This window comes from Tiliqua scincoides, chromosome 5 (genome assembly GCF_035046505.1).
Source record: "Tiliqua scincoides isolate rTilSci1 chromosome 5, rTilSci1.hap2, whole genome shotgun sequence".
Lineage (NCBI taxonomy): Eukaryota > Metazoa > Chordata > Lepidosauria > Squamata > Scincidae > Tiliqua > Tiliqua scincoides.
Genome location: NC_089825.1, coordinates 141,639,647 through 141,667,192, shown reverse-complemented (window position 1 = coordinate 141,667,192; position 27,546 = coordinate 141,639,647). Strand labels below are relative to the sequence as shown.

At 46.8% G+C, this 27,546-nt stretch overlaps 1 protein-coding gene across 1 annotated transcript; it reads right to left on the bottom strand.

Moving 5' to 3' along the window:
* Positions 1-1,639: 1,639 nt before the first annotated feature.
* On the bottom strand, positions 1,640-27,546 carry PNP (purine nucleoside phosphorylase). Its single transcript, XM_066629090.1, has 6 exons — positions 27,510-27,546; positions 5,631-5,800; positions 5,412-5,515; positions 4,397-4,572; positions 3,299-3,489; positions 1,640-2,491 (listed from the first exon to the last, which is right to left on the bottom strand). The coding sequence occupies exons 1-6, from the start codon at positions 27,530-27,532 to the stop codon at positions 2,274-2,276; spliced, it is 882 nt and encodes a 293-aa protein (XP_066485187.1). The 5' UTR covers positions 27,533-27,546; the 3' UTR covers positions 1,640-2,273.

Genomic DNA, 27,546 nt, shown 5'->3' with positions numbered 1-27,546 from the left:
TCCCAAGGAGGCAGGCCTCTGGAGGCCAAAACTCCTCTGCGGGGATGCAGCGGACACCACGCTGGTGCTGTTGGATCGCCACAGGGGGAGTTAGGTAGGATTGGGCTGTGTGAAGCTCACCTAAACAGAGTGGTTTCCTTGGTGCTTGGACTTCCACCCCACTACAGCACTGCTTAAGGTGTCTCCTCTGAAGTGGAGAGCTGCTCAGGAATGTGACAGGATGCTGCACCATCATCAGAAGCTACTGAGACTTGGGGATGTTTATAGAGGGTTGAAAAGTCACCTGTGCTTGTGCAGTCACACACATGGGCTCACAAGCAGCTCAGAAGTTCCCTCATCACTGACTCCGACAGCAAAAAACTGTGACGTGATTAAGATATGAATAGCCACAGTCTTGAAATTAAGAAAGTTAATCCAACTGTCCAACTGGCACTCGAAAGTTGGACAGGACCAGGCCCTGTGTCTCTTTGCCCCTTCCAGAGTACCAAGAATGGAGATTATGGAGCATGAGAATAGACCTTCCTTCCATCACCAAAATGGTGCGTTGCATTGCCCTCTGGTGGCCAATCGGCCTCATGTACTGAGGTTGTCCACTCTCATGGCTTGCTGTCCAGTTGCAGCAGCCCAGCTGCTTTTTGTGCATTGTGGACTGACAATGCAAATCCATGGCTGTGTCCTATTGGGCTAGAGAATCTCTTCCTATAGAATCTGCCAATGACCACTGCAAGCAGAAATGCAGCCAGAAAGATTGGAGGCAGCACCCCTGGCTTCCAAACCAGAAAATGTTTAAAGAAAGGACATAAAGTTACTTCTTTGGTGGTCCATAAAGGGATGCTTACCTAAAACTAATCCCATTTGTTTAAAAAAAGGAAGGGGAGGCTGGAGGGAGGTACAAAGGCAGTGAAGGGTCTCAGGGTTATTACAGCTACAACTCACAAAGAGTAGACAAAGAGGTCAAACTCTTGCTGTATTGTACTACTTGAATGCTCTCCCATTAAACAAAAATTATCTGCACATAGAAAACTAGTATGTCAGGATTCTAGCCTGGCCTTCTTTGACATGCTAGTTTTCTATGTCTGGGAATTTTTTTCTTTTCTTGTATGCAGCAGCATTCTCTTATGTTAGCCCTCACCTTTAGCCTGAAATGGGTCAATCCAGAAACAGGTTTGCCACTTCATCTGCTGTTTGTCAGATCACCTTACAGCCCTATCCTAACCAACTTTCCAGTAATTGTGTCAATGGGGCATGTGCTGCATTCTGAGGTGATTGGAGCAGTCATGGAGGCCTCCTCAAGATAAGGGAACAATTTTTCCCTTACCTTGGGGCTGCATCAGCACTGGAAAGTTGGTTAGGTTTGGGCTGTGAGTTATCTATTTCATGTGGAGAAAATTCCTGATTGATTAGCATCCCAAAGCTTACTCTCTTTTGGGCAGAAGTACTGTGGAACAAAGTGAGATATTCATAGTGAAGGCAGTGAACAGATTTCACTGAACAGCTCTGTTCACAAAGTTCTCCCTCAACAGAGCTGAGAAGGAACAGAAACTCGTGAAGAGAAACTAAGGACTCCAAAGAGACAAGCAGAAATGAACATTAGTTCAGTGACCATCTTGGGGCATGAGGGAAAACAAACCACTTTGTAGCAACTGGAGATCAGACTAAAGATTTCCTAAGGTGAGATGGACATTGCAGCATCCAGGAAATGGAGTCCTAGCTGTTAGGAACAAAGAAGCAGCCTGGCAGGAATTCATTAGCCAGGCTCAACCTGAGGAACCTGTTGATAAGAGAGCAACCATTTGGAACTGCCAAAATGGAAGCCCTCAGGGCTTAGTAGCATGTTATCAACATTCTGAATAAATTAAAAGTTTGTAAAGGCCATAGAATAATTGAGTGAGTGACACATATCTTACTGGCCCAGAAAAAGCTACACATGGTCTCAATGCAGTGACGAGATCCAGGAACACAGAAAAGGAGAGACAGAGAGACAGACAGACAGACCATTGCATCGGAGAACAGAGATGAAATATAGGAATGGATGATCCATTGAGGCCAAAGACTGTCGGGGCAGCAGAGCAGAACAAACATTTGGGATACCATCTGATGGCAGAAAACTTAGCAGCAGGATTGGACAAGGGGTGGGGGATATTTGGGGGGTGAGGGAGTCAAACAGGTTCTTCTTGCCCGGCCTTGTGTGAACGATCCTAATTGCGAGGCGCCTGCTCCCCGCCAGAAAGCAAGTGGCAAGGGGTCTGTGGTGGGCCGACCCAATCCGTGTGCTAGGCCAAGTTGTTGTTCCGCTCAATGCGCTGCACCATGAGGGAGACCAGTTTCTCGAGGGTGCGGGCACTGTGGTGGCTGGCTTCCAGCACCTCCGCGTGGCTGGCCTTCTCCTTGCTTTCGTAGTCTAGGACAGATTTGTTGGTGATGAGGGAGAACCCAAAGACACGCATGCCACAATGGCGGGCGACAATCACTTCAGGGACTGTGCTCATACCTGGAGGAAGGAAAGGGGAGGGGAATTAGACTTGTACATTCAGGTGACTCACATGGTATAACCTGTCTAGAAGGTTGGGAAGGAAACTGCACAACTGAATTTTCTGAGGCTTCATATACTCTCAGAAAAAAAAGGGCCTGAGGGAGAAGACTGGGCTACAATTCTTCTCTGTTGCAGGTTAGCTTTCTTCAGGAATGGAGTTTTTATATGTGGGAATTACCAGGCAACCCCATCCCTAACAGGCATTCTGCAGTGGTACAGCCCCTCAGTAAGGGCTACCTCACATGAAAGCCAAGACAAAATTTGTGGATCCCTACACAAGAAAGAGTAGCAAGCCATTTCCTCCATCCCTGAAACCAAGTTTGCACAATATAATAACCTTGGCACAAGGTGCCCGTTTTATGCGGAGCTTGAATATGAACTCATTATAAGTGTCAAGATTCATTAGCCAGGTTCTGCTTGATGAACTGGTTGACAAGACAACAGCCATTTTGAATTGCCAACATGGAGGCCTTCAGAATCCTAAAAGCATTTTTCTGTACATTCTGAACTTGAAGCAGGGTCACAGAGGAATTGAGGTGGGTGGTAACCTATGAGATCCTAACAGTCAGGACCAGTAACGTACACTGCGGACACAATCCCTTGTGTTTCATATTGTGAAGTAAAAGCACTATTTTCTGGCAACCTGGCAAAGGGAAGAAAGAATACACAAGCAGCACTACAGAAACTGTGGTAAGCTGGGCTAGGTAAAGATTCCTAAAGCTCTTCACACACAAGTACTGCCCCTTAACTCTGCCCCAGACTGACCCACAGCATCGACACCGAGTCGCTGCAAGAAGCTGCACTCAGCGATGGTCTCATAGTTGGGCCCTCCCAAGGCGCAATAGACTCCTTCACGCAAGATGTCGGCGCAACCAATCTCTGCCCCGACAGAGAGTGCCATCTTCCGCAGTTCTTTGTTGTAGGCATCGGACATGGCCGGAAAACGCACCCCAAACCTGTGAGAGCGAACAGGGAGGAGGATCGGATTGGTAAGAGACAAACACGTACAGGTGAACAGTCACAGAGAGGGTGAGGGGGTGGCTTTTTTAAAGGAGGAGTGGCATCCATCCTACATGCGCTTTCCTGGGAGTAAGTACCACTCAACACAGTGACAGTGCAACCCTTCTACTCTATTCTTTTTATGTTGAGAAGGGGTTACAAGTTGCCTTTTGTTTGGCCAGAGGTCAGACGGAGACATTTTATTTGATGAAGCGTTAACAGTTTGTACGCACGCAGCAAAGGTTGAGCCCAGTACCTCTGACAATTGTCACTGTTTCACGACTTTTGAATGTGCCCCCCCCCCAACCAAGGCTGTTACTTCAATTGAAACCCCCAGGGCTCACACGGCCCTCCTGTGTCTTCAGCCATGTTTTGGAAGACTGTCTCTCTGTGAACCAAGTGAAGGAAGGAAGACCCATGTTGAACACTGTCAGCAAAGGGACCAATGCAAGTGGAGAAGCAGCAATTTGTGAGGAAAACTGAGAGAAATTGACTCTTCAAGGCTCTTGGGGGACATATGGATTACCTGTCAGCATCCTCTTTCCTCTGGTGGAGCTGTAAGAGACAGTCTAGGGCACTACCTCATCTCCTCAAATTCACAGATATTGGCAACCACACATTTTCCAACCATACATTCAAAACCTAAGTGGAATACTCCAAACTCATAGACTAAGTGAAAAATGTACTTGGCTTACTCCATGGGACTAAACTCACAGATGAGGAAACCCACAAGGGTTTTGCATCCAAACGTGCAGTTATTCCATAGGAAGTGAGGATTTCCACATGGGTTTTGGCACGTTTGTTCTGGGCCTGAGAGTGTGAGTCCCGGGTGCAATAGAAAAAGGGACAATAACTCCTACTTACCTCTCCTCATTAGGCCCCATCAAGGGGTTCTGCCCAGCAAAACCAGGCATGTTGATGTGATCGCGGATCACCATGATGTCTCCTACTTTGTAATCAGGGTTGAGCCCTCCAGCCGCATTGGTGACGATAAGGGTCTCCACGCCAATGAGATGGAAGATCCGTACTGGGAAGGTCACCTGGAAGGGAGAGTGGAAGGAAACACTGAAGGGTTTGTCCATTTAATCAGGGCAGGATGTCTGGTCTCAGGTTTTCTCTAGAGTAGGCTCCTAACCACATCCAGAACCATGAACAAGGATCTCCTGAACTCGCTGCAACCCTGACGGTTATCTTCTCCAGGTTGCTGCATCATCCACCAAATGACCATGGAGATGGACATTTTGAGTGTGGAAAGCAGCTGAGTAAGAGAAATCTTACTCCCACATAATCTCTGGGGCAGTCACATTTGGAATACTGTGTACAGTTTTGGTCGTTTCCATAAAGACATTGCAGAGCTGGGGAAAGTGCAGAAGAAGACAACCAAAACGATCAAAGGGCTGGAACCAGGGTTGGAGAGCCAGGATGGTGTAGTGGTTCAGGAAGTAGACTTGAATCTAGAAAATCCAGGTTCAAATCCCCGCTCAGCCATGAAACACCCTGGGGTGCCAAGGGCCAGTCACTATCTCTCAGCCTCATCTACCTTACAGGGATGTTGTGAGGACCAAATGCGGGGAGGAACTATGTGCACCACCCTGAGCTTTTTGGAGGAAGGGCAGCTTAAAAATGTGAAAAACAAATACAAAGGACGGTTAAAGTTTTGGGTACTTTCAAAACAGTTTTTGGTCTTTGCTTGTTTAAAAAGATGGCTGTGGAGGGACACAATTGAGGTTGATAAAATTATACATGGGACAAAATAAATTATTATTTATTTATATAATTATTTATAATAATAATTATTATATAATTTATAATTTATTTATAATAATTATTTATTTATAAATAATACAAGAATTTCAGGTCTGGCTTTCAAATGGCTCACCTTCCAGAGCGGGTAACCTTCATACATGTGGAAACGGCCCTGCATGACCACAGTCGGTGTCCCACTGAGATTTCCAAAGATCAACTTCCCGGCATGGCCTAGAACTGAAGTCAGACCAAGAAAGGATTATTATATTGTCTGCTGCTGCCCCACCTCCTCTCCACATGCTGCTTTATACAGGCAGCACATTCAGACTCGCCAATTCTAATCTGGCCCTACCTGTGCTCTTGGGAAAGTTGGGGATCTTGCTGTATTCAAATACCACTTGGTCCATCAAAAGGTCAGCCAGTCCTCCTAGGCCAGAGCCACAGATGATGGCCACCCTAGGTCGGTGCTTGGTCTTGGACAGTAGCATATCTGCCGTCCGCTTGCAGTCCTCGTAAGTGTACCTGGGAGAAGGAGAGACACAGGTAGTTAGTTGAGCAGGTTAGTGCAGGGCTCACAAATGGACACACAGGTGCAGGACTAACTTCATGCCACCGGAGGGCAGCAGGTATGTACACACTCACATATACACACCCCTGCTAGTTAATCCTAAAGGCTTTGTATCTTAGATTTGTTGATCTTTTCAACCCCAAAGAATGTTTCAAAATGAATGGAAAGCATTTTAGAAGCACACAGGATCTCCTCTTCCACAGTCAAAATATTCCAAATTCCATGCAAAGGGCACTTCCCCACCTCCATTTCAATTCTGTTTGTTAATTGCCTGCTTCACAGTTATTTGGCATTCAGATAAACAAATCAAGTGTTCAAAGCACCTCATTCCTTGCACTATAATCCCAGAAAATCCTTAAAACAAAGGGTGGACTGAAACAACAGCAGTTTGCCACCGTTACTTTAGTTATTACATTTATATTCTTATTTTTTTCCACCAAGCAGCTCAGGGGAGCATTATTGGCTCTTTAAACAACAAAACACACACACAGCAACACTTGGAGGTAGGCCAGGAGATGTCAACAAGCCCAGAGCACTATGAAGTCAGGGGTGGGATCCAATATCTCCCCGGAGTCCTGGCCCAGTACTCTAGATCCTACACCACACCACTTCTCACAGTGGTGTGAAAGGAGGTATTTTGCTTTCAGATTCCCTTTTCACAGTTGGCGGGGGAGTAGTGTATGCTCAGAGACTCCTCCAGTCTGCATCTGCACAAAGGATGGAAATATTATTGTGAAATGAAGGGCACTCCACTGTTCTTGCTTCTGTTATGAAGAAACCCTTTTCCCCCAGGCACCCAGGCCTTTAAAGAGGAACATCAAGAAGCAGTGGCATAGCTAGAGTGGGTGCAAAGCACTAAGTTTTGCAGGGAACCTCACTGCAACATGCAAGTGGGCCCTCCCCTTCTGAGCCATTCAGGGAGAGGGCAGCAAAACAGAGGCAAATGCCACTGTTTTGATTTTGCTCCTCTAGCCCGGAATGACTCCAAAGGGGAGGGCCACTTGCACGCTGCAGTGAGGCTCCCTGCAAAACTTAGTTCTCTGCACCCCCTCTAGCTACGCCACTGTTAAGAAATTTATATCCCTCCTGCCTCCTCCACCCTTGCCTTTGGGCCATTTCAACAAACTAAGCCATAGTGGTGGAAATTTCCACTTGGCAAACCAGCTCCGTGGCCATTCCCTGTGTAGCTTTCCATCACAGAAGCTAACCCACAGACAAACCCTCCTGGAGCTACTCATCTACCTGAAGACACAGTGAGAAAGGCTGCTGTGGCATCCAGGGGCTCATCTACAGGACTTCCTTACCATTGCACCCCCTTGTGGCTGTCCTGCAAATGTCACCAGTTCAAAGACCACTAAGCAACTGACCACTAAGACCATTAAGCAATTGACAATTTTCACACCACAGGATGGCTAGACCATTTCAGCTCCTAATCCCAGTCCCCTCTTTTCAAGGATGAGCACTGGTACCAACTGCATCATGTGACACAGTGATGGGCAAAAGGGGTGTTGGCACTAATCAGTGATTTCACAGGGGCTGTGTAATAGATACTTGTGGCAGCCTTGCAGCTTACTTCCACACAGAGCTAGGCCTGCAGCATTTTCACCAATCTTTACTCCTGTGCCCACAGAAAATGAGCTAGCTTCCCTCCATGTCATGAGAAGCTTTGCCTGCAGATTGCTGTTAAAGACACAGGAGCAGGCCAGGTTGCCTCTTCTGCTAAGCTGGCTCCAAATTGCAATGGGGAGACAACTGCGTCTCTGCAATCCTGAGAATTGGGGCAGTATGACATCAACAAAAATGAAAATTCACCCTTAAGGGAAAAAGCTAGCAAATGAGTAATGTCTAGGATGATTGTCTGCAAGAGTCACCACTTCTGGGGTGGAGTACCACTCACACACAACAGTAACACAGCATCAGCCTTTGGGTAAGTGAATGAGAAAGAGTTTGCTGCATGAGCTCTTCCAAGGTTCATCATATGACTGGATGTGTTCAGGCAGGAACTAACCTAAATTATTGCTCCTGCTCAACAATTATAACAGATCACTGTCACACAAAGCAGGCTCAGAATCAACAGGGCAGTCAGCAGAAAAGGAACTTGGTTTTACTGGGTAGGAATTGTGTGAGTGCACGTCCTGTACACACCAAGGAAGCAAAAGAGACAGTATAAAGAGCACAAATTTAAATTCCTTCCAAATTGAAACCACCCCAGGAAATCAGATTTCCTCTCCAAAAGCCTCGGAAATGGCTTTATTTTAAGCCAGTGGAGAGTGACGGAACATAGTGATGTTGAAACCGCACACACAGGACACCTGTCAGATGTTCCTCAATGAAAATGTTAGATTGTAAACTCTTTGGGAGCAGAGACCTGTCTTTGTCGCCTCTGAGGATGTACAGAGTATTCCCTGTACATGGATTGTACGGGACAAATTAAAAGGCCTGAGATGACTGAGAACAGCCTGGGAAATGACTTCTCAGCCATGGCCAATCAGAGCACATTGGGGCTATCCTAAGGCATATTCTCAATTCACATGGAGCAAAAACTAGGCAGGCCTCCCTATTCCCTTGCACAAACTGAGAGTGCATCTAGGACATACAACCCGGAATCCTTGGCAATGTGGGAAGCTCGGTTGCTGGCTCAAAGGGGTTCCTGACAGACAAATCAATCTGGAAACATTTCTGGAGAGCAGAACGTTTGAAAAGAGGCAGCTCCAGACTACAACAGATCTTCAAAATCTTGTTGCTTTTGCATAAAGGGGACTATCTAACCATGGTGGTAGAAACCATGGGATGGAATGTCACTGCATGTCTCTTTTCTATGCACCCCTTAAAGGGCACCAGGGCCATCTCAGACCCCCAGATTTGGCAGCTTGAGGTTAATGCGGCCATTTTCCACCAGCAAAGACGCTAAGTGATCAGAACCAAAACGGAAAGGACTCTATTGAAATTGGGAGATTCTGGAGCAGGCATGAAAGGCGTGGAAGGTGATGAAAGGGCTCAGCGGTGCATGGAAATCTCTGTGTTCCAGCGCTGCCCTGCGGATATCACCCTTTAATTCCTTCTCTAAACCTATTAAACTCTGTCTTGGAAGGAGCAAGATTTTTCACAGCCCCTGCTGTGCCTCTTTGCAGGCTGCTGCCTTAAGAGGAAAAAATAGCTCAAGGTGGGGGGGGGGTTTGGAATTAAGGGGGAAAGCAGGCTATTTTCTGCATAGCTTGAGAATTCTGGCCACCAGCTCTGCCTACCTTCATCAGGCTCCACTCTTGAGGCTCCAGGCACAAGCCAGGTTGCTCCCAACCTGACCACTTTCCCACACCACTAGTCAGCGCTGCCTTCTATCCTCACATGTTCTACCCCAAGCTCCACCCTTAGCTTCCTTGATGCCCCCTCCACTATGTTTCAGAAGAAATGGCTGCTCTTAGCCTAGGCACCCCTGTTTTGGTGTCACATTCCGCCTTGGGGCATGTGAACTGATAATAAGGAGGAAGTACTGTTGAGCATGCACAGAGTCTTATTTCCTTACATTTTGGTCCACCTTTTTTTTCCTCTCTCACTCTCTTTTTAGATTATCTGATTCAATGAAGCAAAAAACTAGAATCAGTAAAAAAAAAATGACTGAAAAGGAACAGAGAAACACTTGCCTGCAAGTTGCACCTGGAGATGCAACTCTCCCCTATCCCACCACACCCCTGTTTAAGCCATTTCTGCCCAACGTTGCATATACACAACAGGGATCAAATGCGTACACCTGTGGGTTGGGCAGAAATGGGTTAATTCCAGACACATAAGTACTGGTTGGGGCTATTCAGTGATGAACAACATGCATTCTGCACATGCTCAGGTGAGCCTCTATTGCCCATGTTCCAGGGTTGCTCAAAATCAGATCCAGGCTCCCACAATTTGGCCTGCCGTGGTCTGGTTTCTCCAAAGAAGCAGCTTCCAGACCTGCCCCTCTTGGAAAATGTTAATGGAGTCACATGGCCACTATAAAGGCTCCTATAAACCTTGTGCTCTCTGTTGTTCCTTCTGCCAAGCAGATCAACAGAGGCATTCATTCTGCTGGGCTTTTTTTTTAAACATTTTCTATCTGCAGACTCCATTTAATTGCTATGCTCATTCCCCCCCCCCTTGCCATAAACATCCAATGCAGCGATTCTGTGCTTGTCCATGCTGCAGTTGGTTGAAGCTCAGACTGCTGTGACTCAGCACAGAACAGTCAGAGACTGGAACCCTGGCTGCTTCCGACAGTGAGGGAACACAGGTCTATTTCTGAAAAGAACCATTTTATATTTTAAAGGTGCCAGGAAGAAACATCCTCTTGGCCCTAGTTCCAGATTAGTGTGTACGGAGCTTCATAAAGAAAAGAGATCAGATCCCTGCCCCAAGAAGCTTACAGTTTATAACTCACCATAGAAGAGTCAACAAAGGGGAAGGAAACAGAGTCCGTTGTGTGGGAGCTGGCTGCAGTTCTTCAGGGGATGGAGAAATGCACTTCGCACACAACCACAGATATTATCATATTTAATCTTTGTTTCAAATTAAGGCACCAACATGCTTCAAGTTCCTGCCCACATACAGCCTGCAGTAAAACCTGCCAAAGTGCTCAGTGCAGCTAAAGTTGCCAACTTTTGTTACAGGCTTCTGTGCTTGTGTCTTTAACAGCCACAGGGATCTGCCGACATCAGTAGGAGCTAATGCCTATTATCTCTGTACCTTGAAAAGATTCATCACTCAGTTCCTCCATTCTGAGTTGCTATTAAAAGCACAAGGTAGGTCAGGCTTGGTTTTTCTGGTCTGTTGGCAACTGAAAAGTACAGCAGTTCTATGAAAGCAGAAGGTTGGGTTTAACTGGTAGCAATTAAATAAAAATTAGTTCACCTGCCCAGAGGGTTTTATTTATTTATTCATTCATTTTTTAAATGACTGGGATAGAGATACATGCCATCCTGCCCATTTCTCTTTAAGTCCTACCCTCCCTTCAAAGTCTGGATTCTAAAAAGATAGGTGCTGATTCATCTAACATGGACGGATGATTCAGCCACTGCCCCTAGACATTTGGGACAGGTTGTGATTATGCACTTCACACGTTCTCTCAAGGAACTGGTGAAGGAATAATAAATTCCACTGAGCATGTTAAGAGTGTTTTCTCCTTAACTGCTGAATAGCTGCCATATCTGGGTTTTCTGTGCTTGTGAAAGAAAATGTACTCTGCATACGTTCAGAAGTGCTATTAACTTGACATATACAGGAGCTTAACTACAATGTTAAAGTGGGTTGGGGGCCAGGAGAGAACAGGACATTCAGGGTGTTGTGGCAACCAACAAAAATCAACAGGGGGAAGGTTGTTCTGACAGGAAGAGACAAAATGAGACTTGATTTCTTCATGGGGCAGAAACACACTTAGGGTGCAATCCTAACCCTTTAGTGCTTTCCAGCACTGGCACAGCGGTGGCCAATGGGACATGTGCTGCATCCTGCAGTTGGGTGTCACTCACGGAGGCCTCCTCAAAATAAGGGAAGGTTTGTTCCCTTACCTTAGAGTTGTATTGCCCTTATGTCACTGCTGGAAAGCACTGACATAAGGGGTTAGGATTGTGTCCTTAGTGGTAAAACAGACCTTTTGGCATGCAGATCTTAGCATCTCCAGCTAAAGGGGAAGGGGAGAGAAGCGGAGGTAGGCATACCCTTGGGAAGAACATCTGATTATCTTATTAAACAAAATAAACCCTCCCAGTGAGCCTCACATCTCCTCTGCACCATAGGTCACATGCTGCTCTCTCAGCCATGTTCAGCCTCCGCGTGCCCACCTCTGCCATCCAAATGCACATTCAAAACCAAACGAAAGGAGGATTGGGGAATCCCGAAAGCTATGCATCACCTAGGCCAGGGGTCTCCAAACTTTTTGGCCAGAGGGCTGCATCAAATATCTGGCATGGTGTTGGGGGCTGAAAAAAATTTAAATATAAAATTAAAATAAATAAAGAGATGGAACTTAGATGAGTGAATAAATGAATGAATGGGCTCATTCATTCAACCTCTCTGGCCCTTAGAACACCCTCCAGACACAAGCAGAGCATAGTTCCAGTCTTGTTCGGCCAAGTGGGCCAGAGGCTTTCAGGGGACAAAAGGCTGTCCATGGGCCAGACAGAAGCTCACCGTGAGCCGCATCTGGCCCCTGGGCCGGGGATTGGAGACCCCTGACCTAGGCCATAATACTCATCACAGCCAAGTTCAGCATTCTCATGGGAATGCAGGTGAGGAGAAGGAGGGTCGGGCAAGGACAGAACCCAAACAGACAGGAGTTTTTTAAACAAGACGGCTTCAGGCAAGGTCAGCTGGTAGGCTTGAGAACAGATCCTCCCACCCGACCCACAGGCCACATTCCTGAGCAGATTCTCAGGAGAGCTGCTTTGCTCTAATTCCAGCCTGATGCTTTCCGATGAAATGAAATGACCTTCCTTACCAAGAGGGCTGCATTTGAGCCCCAGAATATGTTTGGACTGGCCCAGGAAGCAATAAGACTGAGAGCATCTCTGAGCATGTGCAGAGTACATTTTGCCACACCAGCAAGGAGCCACATTGGGCTCTGGGGCTGGGATCGAAACAAAGATCTGCACTCATGCAAGTGACTTTTTGGACCCATCTGGCTCCTGTGCCCTGAACAGCAGCTTAGTACTGAGGAATTGCCTGGGGAAGCTTCCCTGGAGACAATCAACATCATCATCTGATCGTGTCTACAGAGGATGCTCCCATTGTGCAAGGCAAAGGCATGAGAGCCAGCAACGGAAGTTGACCGTCTGGCAGGAGTAGAGTTGCCAGGCTCCCACAGAAAGGGAAAGTAATGATTGGAGGCAAGGGGAAGGCAAGGGGAACGCCGTGTGGGGTCCAGCCCTACTAACAAATACCCTCTGCCTTATAACTCCCTTCTGGCAGCATGCCCAGAAGGTTTCCAAGTTTCCATGTCCAGAACACCAGTTTCCTCTCAAAAAATCAACAGACTTTCTTGGTTTGCACAAAGCCACGTGGGTTGCAGGAGTGAGCTAAGCTGTGCTCAGCCACGTCCATCTCGGGCAGAGGCTCCCTTTTCATATAGCTGAACACAGTTTCCTTACAGCCTCATCTCATTTCAACCATAAATGTAAGAAGAGCCCTGCTGGATCAGACAGAAGGCTCCATCTTTTTTTGGCCCTCACTGGCCAACCAGATGCACCTGCAAAGCCGAAAAGCATAGCAGGGGAGAAGGGCCGTGGCTCTGTGGCAGAACACATGCTTTGTATGTGTTCCCAGATTCAACATTCGACATTTCTAGAAAGGACTATCTAAAATACCTGCCTGGAACCCAGGAGATTTGCAACCAACAGCTGGATAGACCAGGGGCTTGTGCAGTACTAGAAGGAAGCCTGCTCTGAATATGGAGGACTAACTAGCCTTTCCTCCACCATAAATGTACCTACTCCTCTTTGGCAGTTTTTGCACAGGAAAATTACTGTGACGTCAGCTAGCTGGACTCTAAGAAGCCAGTAAAGATCCTAGCACATTTATGGCAACAAGTTCCCTGAATAAATTGTGTACGGGGTACAGAACTTCTGCCCATCCTGTATCTACTACTGCCAGTGTCACTTAGGGGGGGCATCAAGAGAGGAGAGAACATTCTCTTGATCTACTTTCTCATGCATGGTTTTATAAATACACTCCTGGGAGATCTAAGCAAACCAGGAACCCCTCCATCCCATCACAGGAAGCCCCATACAACCAAACCTCCTCCGCACATCTGGAGGGGAAAGCCTCAAACCCACCGGATGTTACTGACATAAAGGTCACATCACATCATTCAACTTGACTAAAAAGTTTCCACAGCAGAAACATGACCCACCTCAGTAATGGGTGGAAAAACCAAAAGGTCCTTTTCAGGGCAGTGGCCCACAGGGAGATTGCTCTGTGGGTAGGGCACACAAGGGACAAGGAAGCAGCAGCCAACAACCCTCTCTCTATGTCGTTCTAGACTAGTTCAGATATCATGCAAATCCAAGACTGAGTCATACTTTTGCAAAAGTCCTCTAGCCCCACAAACATACATATGTATTCTTCATGCACAAGAGTAATTCTACTTGGGCAGGAGGTCTGGTCTAGAGGTTAGAGCCTCCATTTGCCTGAAGATAACATCCGAAGGTCACCAGTTCGAGGTCACTGGCACCATGAATGGCGAGAGCTTAAAGCAGCTGACAAGCCGAGCCAAGTTATACTGAGTTATTCCACCTGCTCTTTGGCCGCTGTCAGCCTGTGTGGGAGGAAAATGGAGGCCAGAATGCAATATCAGATCATTAAAGATCCATCTGAAATGTTGTGGTTCTTGAAAGACAGAACCTTCTTCAATTGTAAAAATCCCTATTGGGATTTAGTATAGCCTGCCTATGTAAATTCAAGCCTGCCTTGAATTAAAGTCTGAGGAGAAATCTGACGCCTTTATATACTGAAAGGCAGTATATAAATACCTGTATTATTTATTATTATTAATTATTAATTATTATTATTATTATTATTATTACTACTACTACTACTTCTGCTCATGGTTCGTAACAAGCCAGAACCAGGCATCAACCAACGGATGGTTGCTTGTTCTAACAAGTTTAGAGAAGGAAAAAAAGGGTTTCAGATCAAGGTTTCTTTTGAGAACTATGGTTAGGACAAGCCAGGATTGGTCCGTTGGCACATCATTGCCAATCGTGGTTTGCTACAAACCAATTATTGAAACTGAATCACAATCACGTGAAATTATTTCTTCCCTTAAGTAAGGAGGGAGGGGTGAGCACTCCTGCCCAGGCCTAGGGGACATGGCAAGAAACGATGGTTTAATCCTGGCTCTGTGAGTCATCTGAACCAGTTCTTCTTTCTCCGCGTGTGTGTGTGTGTGTGTGTGTGTGTGTGTGTGTGTGTGTGTGTGTGTGTGTGTGTGTGTCTCTCTCTCTCTCTCTCTCTCTCTCACACACACACACACACACACCCCAACAAGCATCCTGCAAAGTATATCCACATGCTTTTATTCACTGACATGTCCTTTACTGGAATTGGGTTATTGCAACAAAAACGTAAAGCGGAAAATCATTGCATCATAAGAACACAAGACAAGTTTTGCTGCATCCTTCAAGGCAAGGTCAGAGAGGAGTGAAGCATCTCCATTTGTTTGGCTGTATTTTGCCTGCTGCTTCTAGGAATCCACCCAAACACCCATGCTGACAAAAAAAAAAAAAATGTGATCTGACTCCTTCTGCAGGATGAGCAGTCTGATGCCAGCTACCTAAACACAGACAAGTGTGCAGAACAGCCACCGGCTCTCGCTGAACATCAATGCCCAAACAGTCATCCCATTGAAATAAGCATGGGGCGGCATAAACATCAACACAGGCCCAGAAGTTGCGTGATAAGAAAGCCCACAGGGTTATGGACACAGAAATGGGAAAAGGGAGAGACGGCTAGGAGCAATCATCTTATTTGACTTTGCTCTGCCCATGACAACATGTTGGCGTCATTTACGCCCTTCTTTTTATGTTTGCTTTGGCTTGCAAATCCGGTAGGGCTTTTTTTTGGCAAGGCTCCTATGCTCGTAATGGAAGCAAATCGAGCAGGGGTAGATCTACCCATCACTAAATATCCCTGCTAACAACAGCATCCCATGAGGGGGCGACTGCTTGTTACGCACCTGTTAAAGGCACAGCAGTCCTCCAAGAAAAAAAAAGACACTTGCAACTAAACAGGTTTAATGGAGGTGTTTGCCAGGGTGATGTAGTTGTGAGTCTTGGGTTTTGAGAGATTGGTGTTCCAATCTTGCTTAGTCTTATTGGGTGACCTTGGGCAGTCATCGTCTCTTGGTCTAACCCGCTTCACAGGAGTGTTGTGAGAATAAAAGGAGGGGGATGAGTCATCTTGAGGGGCATCAAAGCTGGCTGATACCCAGGTACACTCATCCTTTGTTGACTGCAGTGCCCAACTGCCAAAGACAGAGTCATCAGGCCTCATATTTTCTATTCTTCACAAGCAGTGACTCACCAAAGTATCAGGTGGAGATCATTACCAGTGCACGCTACCTACTCCTTATAACTGGAAGTTATTATACAGTGGTGTCACAGCCCACCAAATGTTGAGGGTGGTGTCAAAGCCCACCAGACGTTTGTACTGGGATTTTTGGGTGCTCACTAGTCCAGACTCTACCCAAGAGTTTAAGAATTGGTGAGGTATCACCATATAATGTTCAATGCTCCTAGGAATGTGGCTCGTTGCAGTTTTTCAACTGTTATCTTGTCTATTATTAATATTAGTATTTATGCTTGAATTTATAGAGTCAAATCTTGTTCTCCTCTGGGGTTAGGTTCCTGGAAAAGCCAGAGGATACAGAATCAGTGGATGTGGAATCATTGATCCTGTGGAATCAATAGGCAGACAGCTTCAGGATGGCTGCAGAAGCTTAAAAATGGCCACGGATGCTTCAGATTGGCTGTGGAGAGCTTCAGAATGACAAGGATAGATCCAAAATGCTGCCATGGTTTCAGAATGGCCACCACGAATAGCTGCAGGATGGCAGTGGATGCTGCGGATAGCTTCAGAATGGCCTCAGATAGCCGAGAACAGGCAGCAGATGGCATGTGCACAGCAGGTAAGCAGATAGCATGAGAACAGGCAGTGTGCTCCAGCAGGTAAGGGAATCTGTGGGAACTTATCTGGTGTGCTCCCTGGGGCATTTGGTGGGCTGCTGTGAGATACAGGAAGCTGGACTAGATGGGCCTATGGCCTGATCCAGTTTGGCTGGCAACCTTCAGTCTCGAAAGACTATGGTATAAGCCTACAGCACCTGGTATTCCAAGGTGGTCTCCCATCCAAGTATTAACCAGTCCTGACCCTGCTTAGCTTCTAAGATCAGACAAGATCAAGCATGTGCAGGGTAACAGTGGGGCTGTTCTTTTGTTCAGTTACCAAGGATTGACTGCACTCTGCCTTACATGCTAGAGGTTTGACCCTGGGACTCTCTGCAATGCATAGATAAGACACACAATGGCCCAAGACGTCCTGGCACCTGAAGCAGGATGCCAAATGCTGTCGCCTTTAACCTGCTGATGTATAAGACTCTACTCCTCCCACTCCCTGGACCAGAAAATGAAGAAGAGGGTGGAGCGGAAGAGGAAGTGTGGCAGAGAGAAGGGTGCTGGCCAAGAGCTTTTCTGGAGGCGCTCTAACCTGCTATCCTCATCTCATCCACACTTCTTCTTCCATTCCACCCCCCTCTTCCTTTTCCAGTTCAGGGAGCGACAGGAAGAGCAGAGGAGTGAGTGGGCAGACAGAGCTGGAGATCCCCCACTAATCTGCTGCCTAAGATGGCCACCACAGTTGCCCTATGGATAAGCCAGCCCTAAAGGCACATGCTCTTATCACTGAGTTATGGCTGCTCTGCATATGCCTAGCATCATAGTCAGTATTCATCCCCTCCCTGGAGAGCTGCACAAGTGACTTTCTCTTACTTCCCTGTGTCGCTGCTTCAGGAACTCCCTCCCAAGCACACCCCCTGAGTTAATGACTGACAGCCGCTTAGCTCTTTGATGGCTACTCCTTCCTGAGCACACACACAGGCTGGACATTTTGCTCCACACTGCAGGGTCATTGACTGCTATTTGCAACTGATACCCAGAGCCAGAGGAGACAAAATGCTCCATGGCCAGAATGAATCCAATCCAACCTGACTAGCTTGTGCAATTCTCCAGAAAGACACAGGATCTGTTCTCACAATCAACTGCAGGGTGTAATGAACTGGGGGGGGGGGAGCGCTCATATTGACTCCAGGCCACCAAGTGCACAATGAAACAATGCTGCAAAACCATTGCACCTTTGGGTAGCCATAACATTCCCAAATCCCATGTGTAGTCCATTTCTTCTTAAAGAAAACAAGCACACCAACTTTCATCATTCATTTTTTTTTAAAAAAAGCCCTGCTGGATTGAACCAAAAGGCTATGGAGTTTTGCCTCCCATAGCCAGAGATTTCCCAGGGATAGATGAAGCATATGCTGAACCAGTTAGGAGGAAGAGAAGCCCTTGGGCACTGGCAAACAGAAGATTATGGGTCTCAGATTGAGGGCGATAGGAATGAACTGATGAGGAAGAACACGGGGGCAGAGAAGGCAAAATGCAAGATGTAACTGTGCCACCTGCACACCGGGTCATGCCAGGATGTTGGTTCCTTGCATCATAACTTCACCTTTGCAATTCTGGCAGGAAAAAAGAGGTCGTGTCAACACCTGGGGCTTCTGATTGGCCTCTTGGCTGCAGGGGTGTGATAGCAGCAGACATCCCCATTGGCTCCCTGCCTGTGGGAAGGGCTGTGATGCAAGCTGAAGGGAGGAGGGAAAGGAAGAAAACTGTGCCACTGCAGGGAAATGGAGAGGGGGGGAAGGGGCTGAGTAGGAGGGGGTGGGAGACCAGGAGCAGCCACACCGAAAGGAGCTTGCACCTTTGCCCATACACAAGGAGAAAACAACAGGCATGCTAACCTAACAGGGATTGGCTAACCCCTTCCGAGCTGTGCTGCAATGTCATCCTTCCCTGAAGCACTGGTCATGCTCGGACGACAAATTATTGTACAAGAAGGCAGTGGAATGTGGCAACTCTTTGAACTGGGAAGGTGCTGCACACCGGATCTCTGCGTCAGCACTACTCCTGACCTGGGGGACAGACAAAGGTAGCCATCATCGCCATCCTACTCTGCTGGTGCGCTCCCAGAGGTATCTGAATGGTTGCTGCAGGGGGAAAAAGGCTGACCGTAGCTAGACCTTTGTTGTGATGGAACAAAGCAGGTCTTTCGGAAGAACGAGTCATGAATGATTATACCAAGGGTTGACAAGAGGGGGTGCTATCACCATTGTGCCCCTACGTTTGTGCTTCCAGAAGTGTCTGCTGGGTTGGGGACAGAATCTGAACAAGGTGTCACATTGATCTGATGCAGCAAAGCCATTCTTAAGTTCCGACTGTTTCCGGTGGTGCTGATGCGTACATCAGGCACACGTCACAGACCCAACAGACATACTGCAGGCATAGTAGGGATCATGGAAGCGGAGAAGGTGCTCTAGGCCTGTAGGCCTTCTTGTACCACTGCGAACACAAGCCCTGGACAGAACACAAGACTGGACAGAAGCAGGGCTACAGCCAACCCTAACCCACTCAAAAGAGAAACACTCATGGATCTCAGCTCCTGGGAACTGCAGCAGAGCAAGCTATTATCTCTTAATCTCATGGCCCCAGTCATAAAAATGACACAATGATAACTGACCCTGGGGGGTTATTGTAGTAGTGAGCCTGACAACAATAAGGGTTGCAGATCAGTTTGTGACTGCTAGTGAGTCAACAAAGTGACAGGTGCTTCTTGGTATGGAACAAGGAAGTGGTATGTCCAGGCGTGGCGCAGGCCACAATTTCATAATCACAACCTGCCAAGTGCAGGTTTTGAGCTAAGAAATCCCGAAACTCTTTGCTTTCATTTTTTCTTGTTGTATTTGAACGACAAGTTTCTAGCCTTTCAGACTGACTTCCTAGATCATTTTAAAATGCAGTGCCTGGTGAAATCTAAGAAGCTACCGTGGAGGGCAAGAGAAAGGGGGAATCTTAGAAATATTTCAGGATGTATTTCTAGTTTCTATTTCTGAGTTCAGTGTCCTGGGTTGTTTCGTTTCCCATCAAAAAAGCAGAAAACATCACACACCAAAAACACAAATACAGTCAGATTTGATTCATTTGCACAAATGATCAGTGGTTGTAAAATTCTGTTAGTGCAGAATTTGTTTACTTTTTTAAAAAAAAAATGCTTGGAACCCATGATCCTGGACATGTCTTTTCCCTCGTCTACACTGAGACACGCGACATACGTGATTTTTAATACATCCCCCCAGATCAGCCCAAGACTTCAACCCAAGGTTGAAGTGGCATGCCAGATGCTGCCTCAACGCACCCCCCCCACACACACACACAATGATGTGCTACCCTCTGCTCCACTCTTCAATGTTCTGGTTCAGCACTCCATTCCACATTTCCTTCTCCTCTCTGTCCCCCGCTTCCTTTTCCAGTTCAGGGAGTGTAAGTGGGAGAAGCAGTGGAGGCAAGTAGGCAGACAGAGATGAATACCCACTGCCAATCTGCTACCTGAGGCGAACTCTTGTTGGGCTCATGGATGGACCGGTCTTGCATCCTCCACACATTGCGACTACACACCATTGGCTACTGCCAAAGTGACAGGTTTCTACAGATTCAACATTCCCAGGTAGCTTCCATCCACCAGGATCAAGTCCGTTATATTTCTTACCTGCATGACACGTTGTACAATTGCTCCTCAAAAATAAGGAAGGACAGCAGTGTTTTGAGGAATGTGCCCAGGCAAGGAAAATCTATAAGGAGGCCAAATTTCCTCCTACTAAATCTTCCTGTGACCTTTCCCATTCCTTCATTCCTGACAAAGAAGCCAGCAAAGGACCACTGTGTTACAGTGGTTGGGGCATCCAAGTATGGGGGAAGGTCCAATCCCGACGCAGTACCAAAGCTCAGTACGTCTCCATGGACAGTGACCATCTCTCACCCAGTGCAACTAACAAGATTGTGAGGAGCAAGGATGGGATGAAGATAATTGCAATGCTGAAGGGGGAGAAGATCAACCTGAACGGTGGGAGGAAGTTTTAACACCAAATTTAACAAATCCAACTTTCTAGTTTTAACTGTTGGTTTGGAACCTTTAAGGACTTAAAAAAACAAAACAAAACAGTATGTCTCAGAACATTTTATGAGCCCAATCATTAAGTGCCTTTCGGTGAATAAATGCCAGAACATATTCATAACTGTGAATAAAGAGAATGCCACCTCCTTACATATACACACCAAAATCACTTCCATTCTGAGTCTTACGGTTTTTGTTTAAAACCACCATGCAAAGAAAGAGTAGCATATGCCAAGATTTCTTTCTATGCGTTGTCTCGAGAAGGGAACCCAGGAATACTGAATACTGTTCAACACCATGTTGGTAAGTGTATAATCCACCCAAGCCCAATTTCCCTTACACATTTGGAACCCTCAGTCTGTTCTTGGGCTGGTGAGGAGTGAAGGATGGGGTGGCTTGTTCAGATGAATAAGGGGAATGGGAACATTTGAAAAAAACAACAGGTTAGGGGCCCAATCCTATCCAATTTTCCAGTGCAGCTGTGACAATGGAGCATGCACTGCTTACTGTGGTGGGAAAGCAGTCACAGAGGCCTCCTCAAGGTAAGGGAATGTTTGTTCCATTATCTTGGGGCTGCATTGTGGTTGCACCAGTGCTGGAAAGTTGGATAGAACTGGGCCCTAAGACACCTGACTTTTTCTCCTCAATCATTATCATCTATCACTTCTACAACACCTTTCTCCACACAAGGCGCCTTCCACAACTTCCTCTCTTTTCACAACTCCATGAGGCAGGCTAGTGAGACAAGTACTTTCCCAGGTCAATCATGGTTGAACAGGATGTGAGCGTGGATCTTCTGAAGAAAAGACCCAGCACTCAGCATCTTCACCACGCCAGCCCTCTGTGAATGGAAGAGTATCTGAAAATCTGAGCTTAGCTCAACGCCAGCATCCTATAGAAAGGGAAGTACATGTGTTCCATTCCTTGAGGTCCACCTTTATCCCACCAAGAGAGTTCCAAGTTTCCCTAGATATGTCAATAAATAACTATGACCAACAGGGCAGAAAACCAGGCTTTCAACACAACTATATAAATAATGGAATTTTCACCCAGTGCTCCACATTCCTCATCATTTCAAACTACCCAAGTAGTTTCCCTCTCATGTAACAGAGTTCAAGGTTCTGCAAAGGAGGATTATATTACCTTATCCATTAACAGTGACTAATGGATGAAAAAAATGAGATCTCTTGCCCGATCAGCTATCAGATCCCCAAACAGAGCAATAAAAAAGCTCTTACTGGTTCCACTAGTCGTTTTGAAAGTGCTGCAAGCTTCCAGACCTTAAAAGGTCCTTCTTCAAACACAGATAATGGAAGCAAAAATCACACACTTGCCTAACCAGGCATCTTGGATGCTTTCATGCAGCTGGTTGCATTAAAGAAAGTGATCACTTTACTTTTTCTCTGTTATCAGGACCTGCTTTTAAAATTAGTACCAGAAGCATAACGAGGTCTATCGGAAGTAGAGCTGGATTGTGTGTCCCAACATAAACAACACAAATGTTATGTTCTGCACAATTCATTCTGGAGAGGACCATAGTCCAGACCAGGGGTGTCCAAAGTTTTTGGCAGGAGGGCCACATCATCTCTCTGACACCATGTCGGGGGCCAAATTAATTTACATTTCAAATTTGAATAAATTTACATAAATGAATATATTAAAGATGAACTTATATGAATGAATGAAGGTCTTGCAGTAGTTCAAGGCCTATAAAAGGCCTTGCACAAAGCAAGGCTGGCCTTTCCTTTCCTGCTGCTACTGCATCACAGACGTGAAACAACAAGCAGTGGAGGAAGTCCTCGTCCCACAGCTCACTCGAGAGGCCAAACAGTTGCCCTCATGCTGAGAGCAGTTGCGTCGGGCCAGTGTGGGCTCCAAAAAATCTCTGGAGGGCCAGAGGCTCATTGGAGGCTAGGGGCTCCCTGAGGGCCACATAGAGAGGCCTTGAGGGCCGCAAGTGGCCCCCGGGCCGGGGTTTGGACACCCCTGGTCCAGACCATGGGTGCCCAAACCCCGGCCCGGGGGCCACTTGCGGCCCTCAAGGCCTCTCAATGCGGCCCTCAGGGAGCCCCAAGTCTCCTATGAGCCTCTGGCCCTCCAGAGATTTGTTGAAGCCCACACTGGCCTGACGCAACTGCTGTCAGCGTGAGGGCAACTGTTTGACCTCTCGCGTGAGCTGTGGGATGAGGGCTTCCTCCACTGCTTGCTGTTTCACTTCAGTGATGCAGTAGCGGCAGCAAAGGAAAGGTCAGCCTTGCTTTGTGCAAGGCTTTTTATATGCCTTGAGCTATTGCAAGACCTTCATTCATTCATATAAGTTCATCTTTAATATATTCATTTATGTAAACATGTAAATTTATTCAAATTTTAAATGTAAATTAATTCTTTTTTCCCCCCGGCCCCCAACACAGTGTCAGAGAGACAATGTGGCCCTCCTGCCAAAAACTTTGGACACCCCTGGTCCAGACTAAACGTTTGGGAACATTAAAAGTGCTGAACAAGCAATTCTGGGCAAAATACCCAGAATTTCTTGCACCACAGCTGTGAAATATAGGTTGTATGCATGAGGGTGAGCCGTCATGCACAACCATTTTAGTTGTGGTTCATGTGCTCCAAGCAGAGAACGGATGAGAACTGGAGCACGTGGTTGTGCTAAGGATTGTAGCGTCACCCTTTTTGCCAGGAGGTGGGGAAAAATTAGAGCAGGGGAGAGCACATGGCAGAATAGACCTTTCACTCTTCCAGGCTGTGCCCAAGCTTACAGACAAAGCTGAGGGGGAGGGAGGGAGGGAGAGAAAGAGATGCTATAAAATACATCAGAATTTCTGCAAGAGGTAATAACTATATAAGGGGAGTCTTGAAGTAGTTGTTAGGGTTGCCAAGTTGCAATCCATGTCACTTCAATAGCTCTGTGACCAAGAAAAAGGAAGCAGCCCTAGGGTATTTGCGTCCTGGACAACTACGCCCTGGTCAAATGCATCCCTGAACATTTGCATCTGGGTTGTTTTTTTTTGCACCCCGGTCATTTGTATCTACTATAACTGGGCAACAAACTATAACTGAGCAATAAAACCCATGTTATATTTCCTAAGCCTCTTATCCCAACCCTAACCCTCTCTGTGTGTTTTAAAAATAAAAAGGTACATCTCATATGAATATACACGTATTGGGACCCAAATGTCCGGGATGCAAAAAGCAGAACATAGTTGTCCAGGACACAACGGTTCTGTCACTAAAGGAAGCAACTCCTCTTACCCAGCCCCCAATGCTGTCATGCCTGCCCTTGTGTGCCTTGAAAGGAAGGTGGACACCAGGGCTGGGAGAGCAGTGGGCACAAGAATCCAGAGTTGCATTCTCTTTCACAGAAAGAGGCAAGCAAGGTTTCTGGGATGCAAGCTGGTAACCCTCATGGGAGTGGACCTCCCTCCAGATCAGGGGTCTCCAAACTTTTTGGCCAGAGGGCCGCATCAAATGCCTGGCACAGTTTTGAAAAAAATATAATTATACAATTATATTACTAAATTAGAGATGGAACTTAGATGTGTGAATAAATGAATGAATGGGCTCATTCATTCAACTTCTCTGGCCCTTAGAACACTCTCCAGATGCAAACCAGAGCATAATTCCAGTCATGTTTGGCAAAGTGGGCCAGGGGCTTTCAGGGGAAAAGAGGCTGGCCGCGGGCCACATCTGGCCCCCGGGCCGGGGTTTGGAGACCCCTGCTCCAAACCAATCTGGAATGACTGTATGTAAAAATCTATCTGTTGAGCAGGTATCTTCTTTTTCTTCCATTTGTGGCTACCTTCCTAATCAATATAGCTTCTGGGTTTCCATGCCCTCAAGTCCACATCATTTATAGCACCAAAGTTACATGACAGTCAAGGACTATAAGCAATTAATAGTCTTGTGTCCCCTGCACAACTGACAATAAAGTTATTAATATTTAAACATCAACATTATAGTTGTGTGTAGCCTCTGGCTACCCAGAGTTCAACAGAAGCCATCTAAGGATGCTCCTGTTGTCTATCTGTCTGAGTGGGGATGCTGAGACACTAGGAAGGAAATGGAGCCCAGGCTACCCATTGTTCCTCTTCTACTTCCCTTATCTCTCAACAGACTGATGGTTCAACAGCTAGTATGAGAAGGCTTTTACTTTCTTGCCCTATTTTGACAGTGGACCCCCTTCTCCCAGATGATCTCCCACTGAAGCTCCCTCTCACATCCCACCAACAGTGGAGTTATATTGGATTGGGATGTAGGAGATGACTTTCTCAGGGATGGCACCTGGTCTATGGAATTCCACCATGCCTCCTTCTCAGCTGCCCTTTCTCATCTTCAACTAATAACCTTCCTCTTTGCAGGACAAAAAGCCTGCCTCAAATTTTCTCTAACTTCTCTAGTCTGGTCAGCTGGGTTCTAATTGGTTTACTGTTATGTGGCTTAATTTGCTGAGTCTGTCTCCTGTTTTGTAATGCTTATACAGGATTGTATTTGGGGTTTGTTTGTTTTTTTAATTGTATTTTATAGTCTTTAAATGACATGTGTTGACTTTAAAACTTGCATAAATGAAAAGCAGGATAAGAAGTCTGTGTAATAAATGAACAAACAAACAAAGAGTGCCAAGACTCCCTGTCTAACTGGAAAACTTGCCCTTTGACTCTCTCAATATGTAGAACCTCACAGTTACAATTAAGCACTCCGTGCATGCTCAGAAGTATTCTCTTCAAAAGTTTCAGGGCTGAGCTTTGGCACTAGAAAATACTGCTCAGGCCCCTTCCAAAAGTCACTAGGGATTGGGCCTCATAATGGGCTTTCAAGTTACAAGACTCAGCCTTAACCAAGAAAGGAAGCCTGTGCTTCAGAGCACGTGCAGAGTGCTCTTCCCTCCCCAAAAGAGCAAATGCAACCAACCTTCACACTTCTACACTGACTAGCAACTGCTCTCCAGAGTCCCAGTCCTACCTGGAAAAACCACGGATCAAAGTTACACCTGTCTGCCTGCAAAGGTCTGCCACTGAGGTCTACCACTGATCTACGTTCCTTCCCCCAAATAATTCTGGGATGATACATTCTCAGACTTCAAAACAGGACACTTCTGAAGGGTAGGGAGGAGGAAACTGAAACAGAATTTGTGGGTCTTAACAAAAGGGAAGTTTCACTTTCGACACGACTTCCTGCTCCATCTCTCCAGTCTCATATGCAGTTAAGAACATGGTGATGGTAAATTCTACAACTTACTGACTCAAGTCTCAGTCATGAACCCTCTGGCCTCAATGAAATCATTGCCTGCAGTTCTGCTTTCCACCTGCCCCAACAATCTGGGGATAGTCTGAGCTTACCTCACAGAGCTGTTGTGAAAATACAATGGGTGTGGAGGAAGATGACCAGAAAGCCACTCAGAGCTCAATGGAGGAATGGGAGGGGGGAATAAAATCAAATAATATATATCAACCAGTAGGAACATTGAGGGAAGGAGCTGTGCAAATCACTGTACACAAAAGCTTACACGGAAATAAATATCCTAGTAGTTAGGATGCCACAAGACTCTTTGGTTATGTCCAGACACATCAAATGGTTTGAAAGTAATCCACAAATCCCTAGTGCAGCCATTTTCAACCACTGTGCCGTGGCACACTGGTGTGTCACGAGTGGTTCACAGGTGTGCCACAGGAATTTGGGGGAAAGTCATTTATAAATAGGACCAATGGGAGATGTGAGCCCCCACTGGCAGCATGGTGTGCCTTGTCAATTGTCAAAAACCTGGTGATGTGCCTTGATTTTAGGAATGGGCTATGTCAGAATGCCAGATGCAAGGGAGGGCACCAGGATGCAGGTCTCCTGTTATCTGGTGTGCTCCCTGGGGCATTTCGTGGGCCACTGTGAGATACAGGAAGCTGGACTAATGGCCTGATCCAGTGGGGCTGTTCTTATGATCATTTTAGTGCCTTCTCAGTGTGCCATGAGATGGAAAAGATCAACATTCACTGCCCTAGTGTGTACCAGGACACAACCCATGTGCCCCAATTGCCACCCTCCCCTCTTTGGCACACTAAGGGTCTTCTTTTCCAAATCTGTAGCCATGGCCCCACTGCCACCAAAGAACCTAAACATCCCAGCATCCTCTATTCTGTAAGCACCACCATTGTTCCATGGAGAGGAAACCCAGAAGACTGGATTGCCACGCTATGCCACAACTCCAAATTCCTTCATACTGCCAAGTTTACAGTATCCAAGAGCTCGATCCAGGGGGTGGGGGTAGAATCAGGGTCTCAACCCTAAAATTCACAGCTATAAAAGGCGGAGGGGGCATTAGGAAGGTGGAAAGATTCTGAAAGTGGGGAGAAGATGCAAACCAACCCCAAGCTGCTCTTGAATTGCTGGTGTCACTCAGGCTGCAATCCTTACCTGGGAGTAAACCCCACTGACCACAGTGGGACTTACTTCTGAGTAGACATGACTCGGATTGGGCTGCCTGTGGCCAAGGCTGGCTGAAACCCTCCGCACACTTACCAGGGAGAGAGCCCACTGAACCCCTTGGGGCTGCACTGTTGGAATAGGCATGCATAGGAAGGCACTGAAGGGGAGCCTGGGACTTGCAATCAGGGAGTCCAGAGTTCGAATCCAGCCTTGGCTACAAACGGCAGTGGGGGGACGACCTGGCAGGTGTGTGGGGCTTCCTCCCAGCCGGGACTTTGGACGCTGGAAGGAAATCCCAGGAACCAGAAATCTATTTTTAAAATGCTCACTGCATCGGAGGAGGTGGAGAAGGGGGGATCCTGCCCCCCCTGCAGACACAGTGGATCCAGTGGATCGAGCTAGTGGGTGGATCAAAACGGATCCACTGGGATCCGTGAGCCACGTGCGGAGGGGATGCCCCACTGCCCGCCAGCCGCCCTCCCTTGCCCGCCGCCCAGGGACCCTGACCTCTCCTCTCGGGGGCTCGCCATCGCCGCTGCCGCTG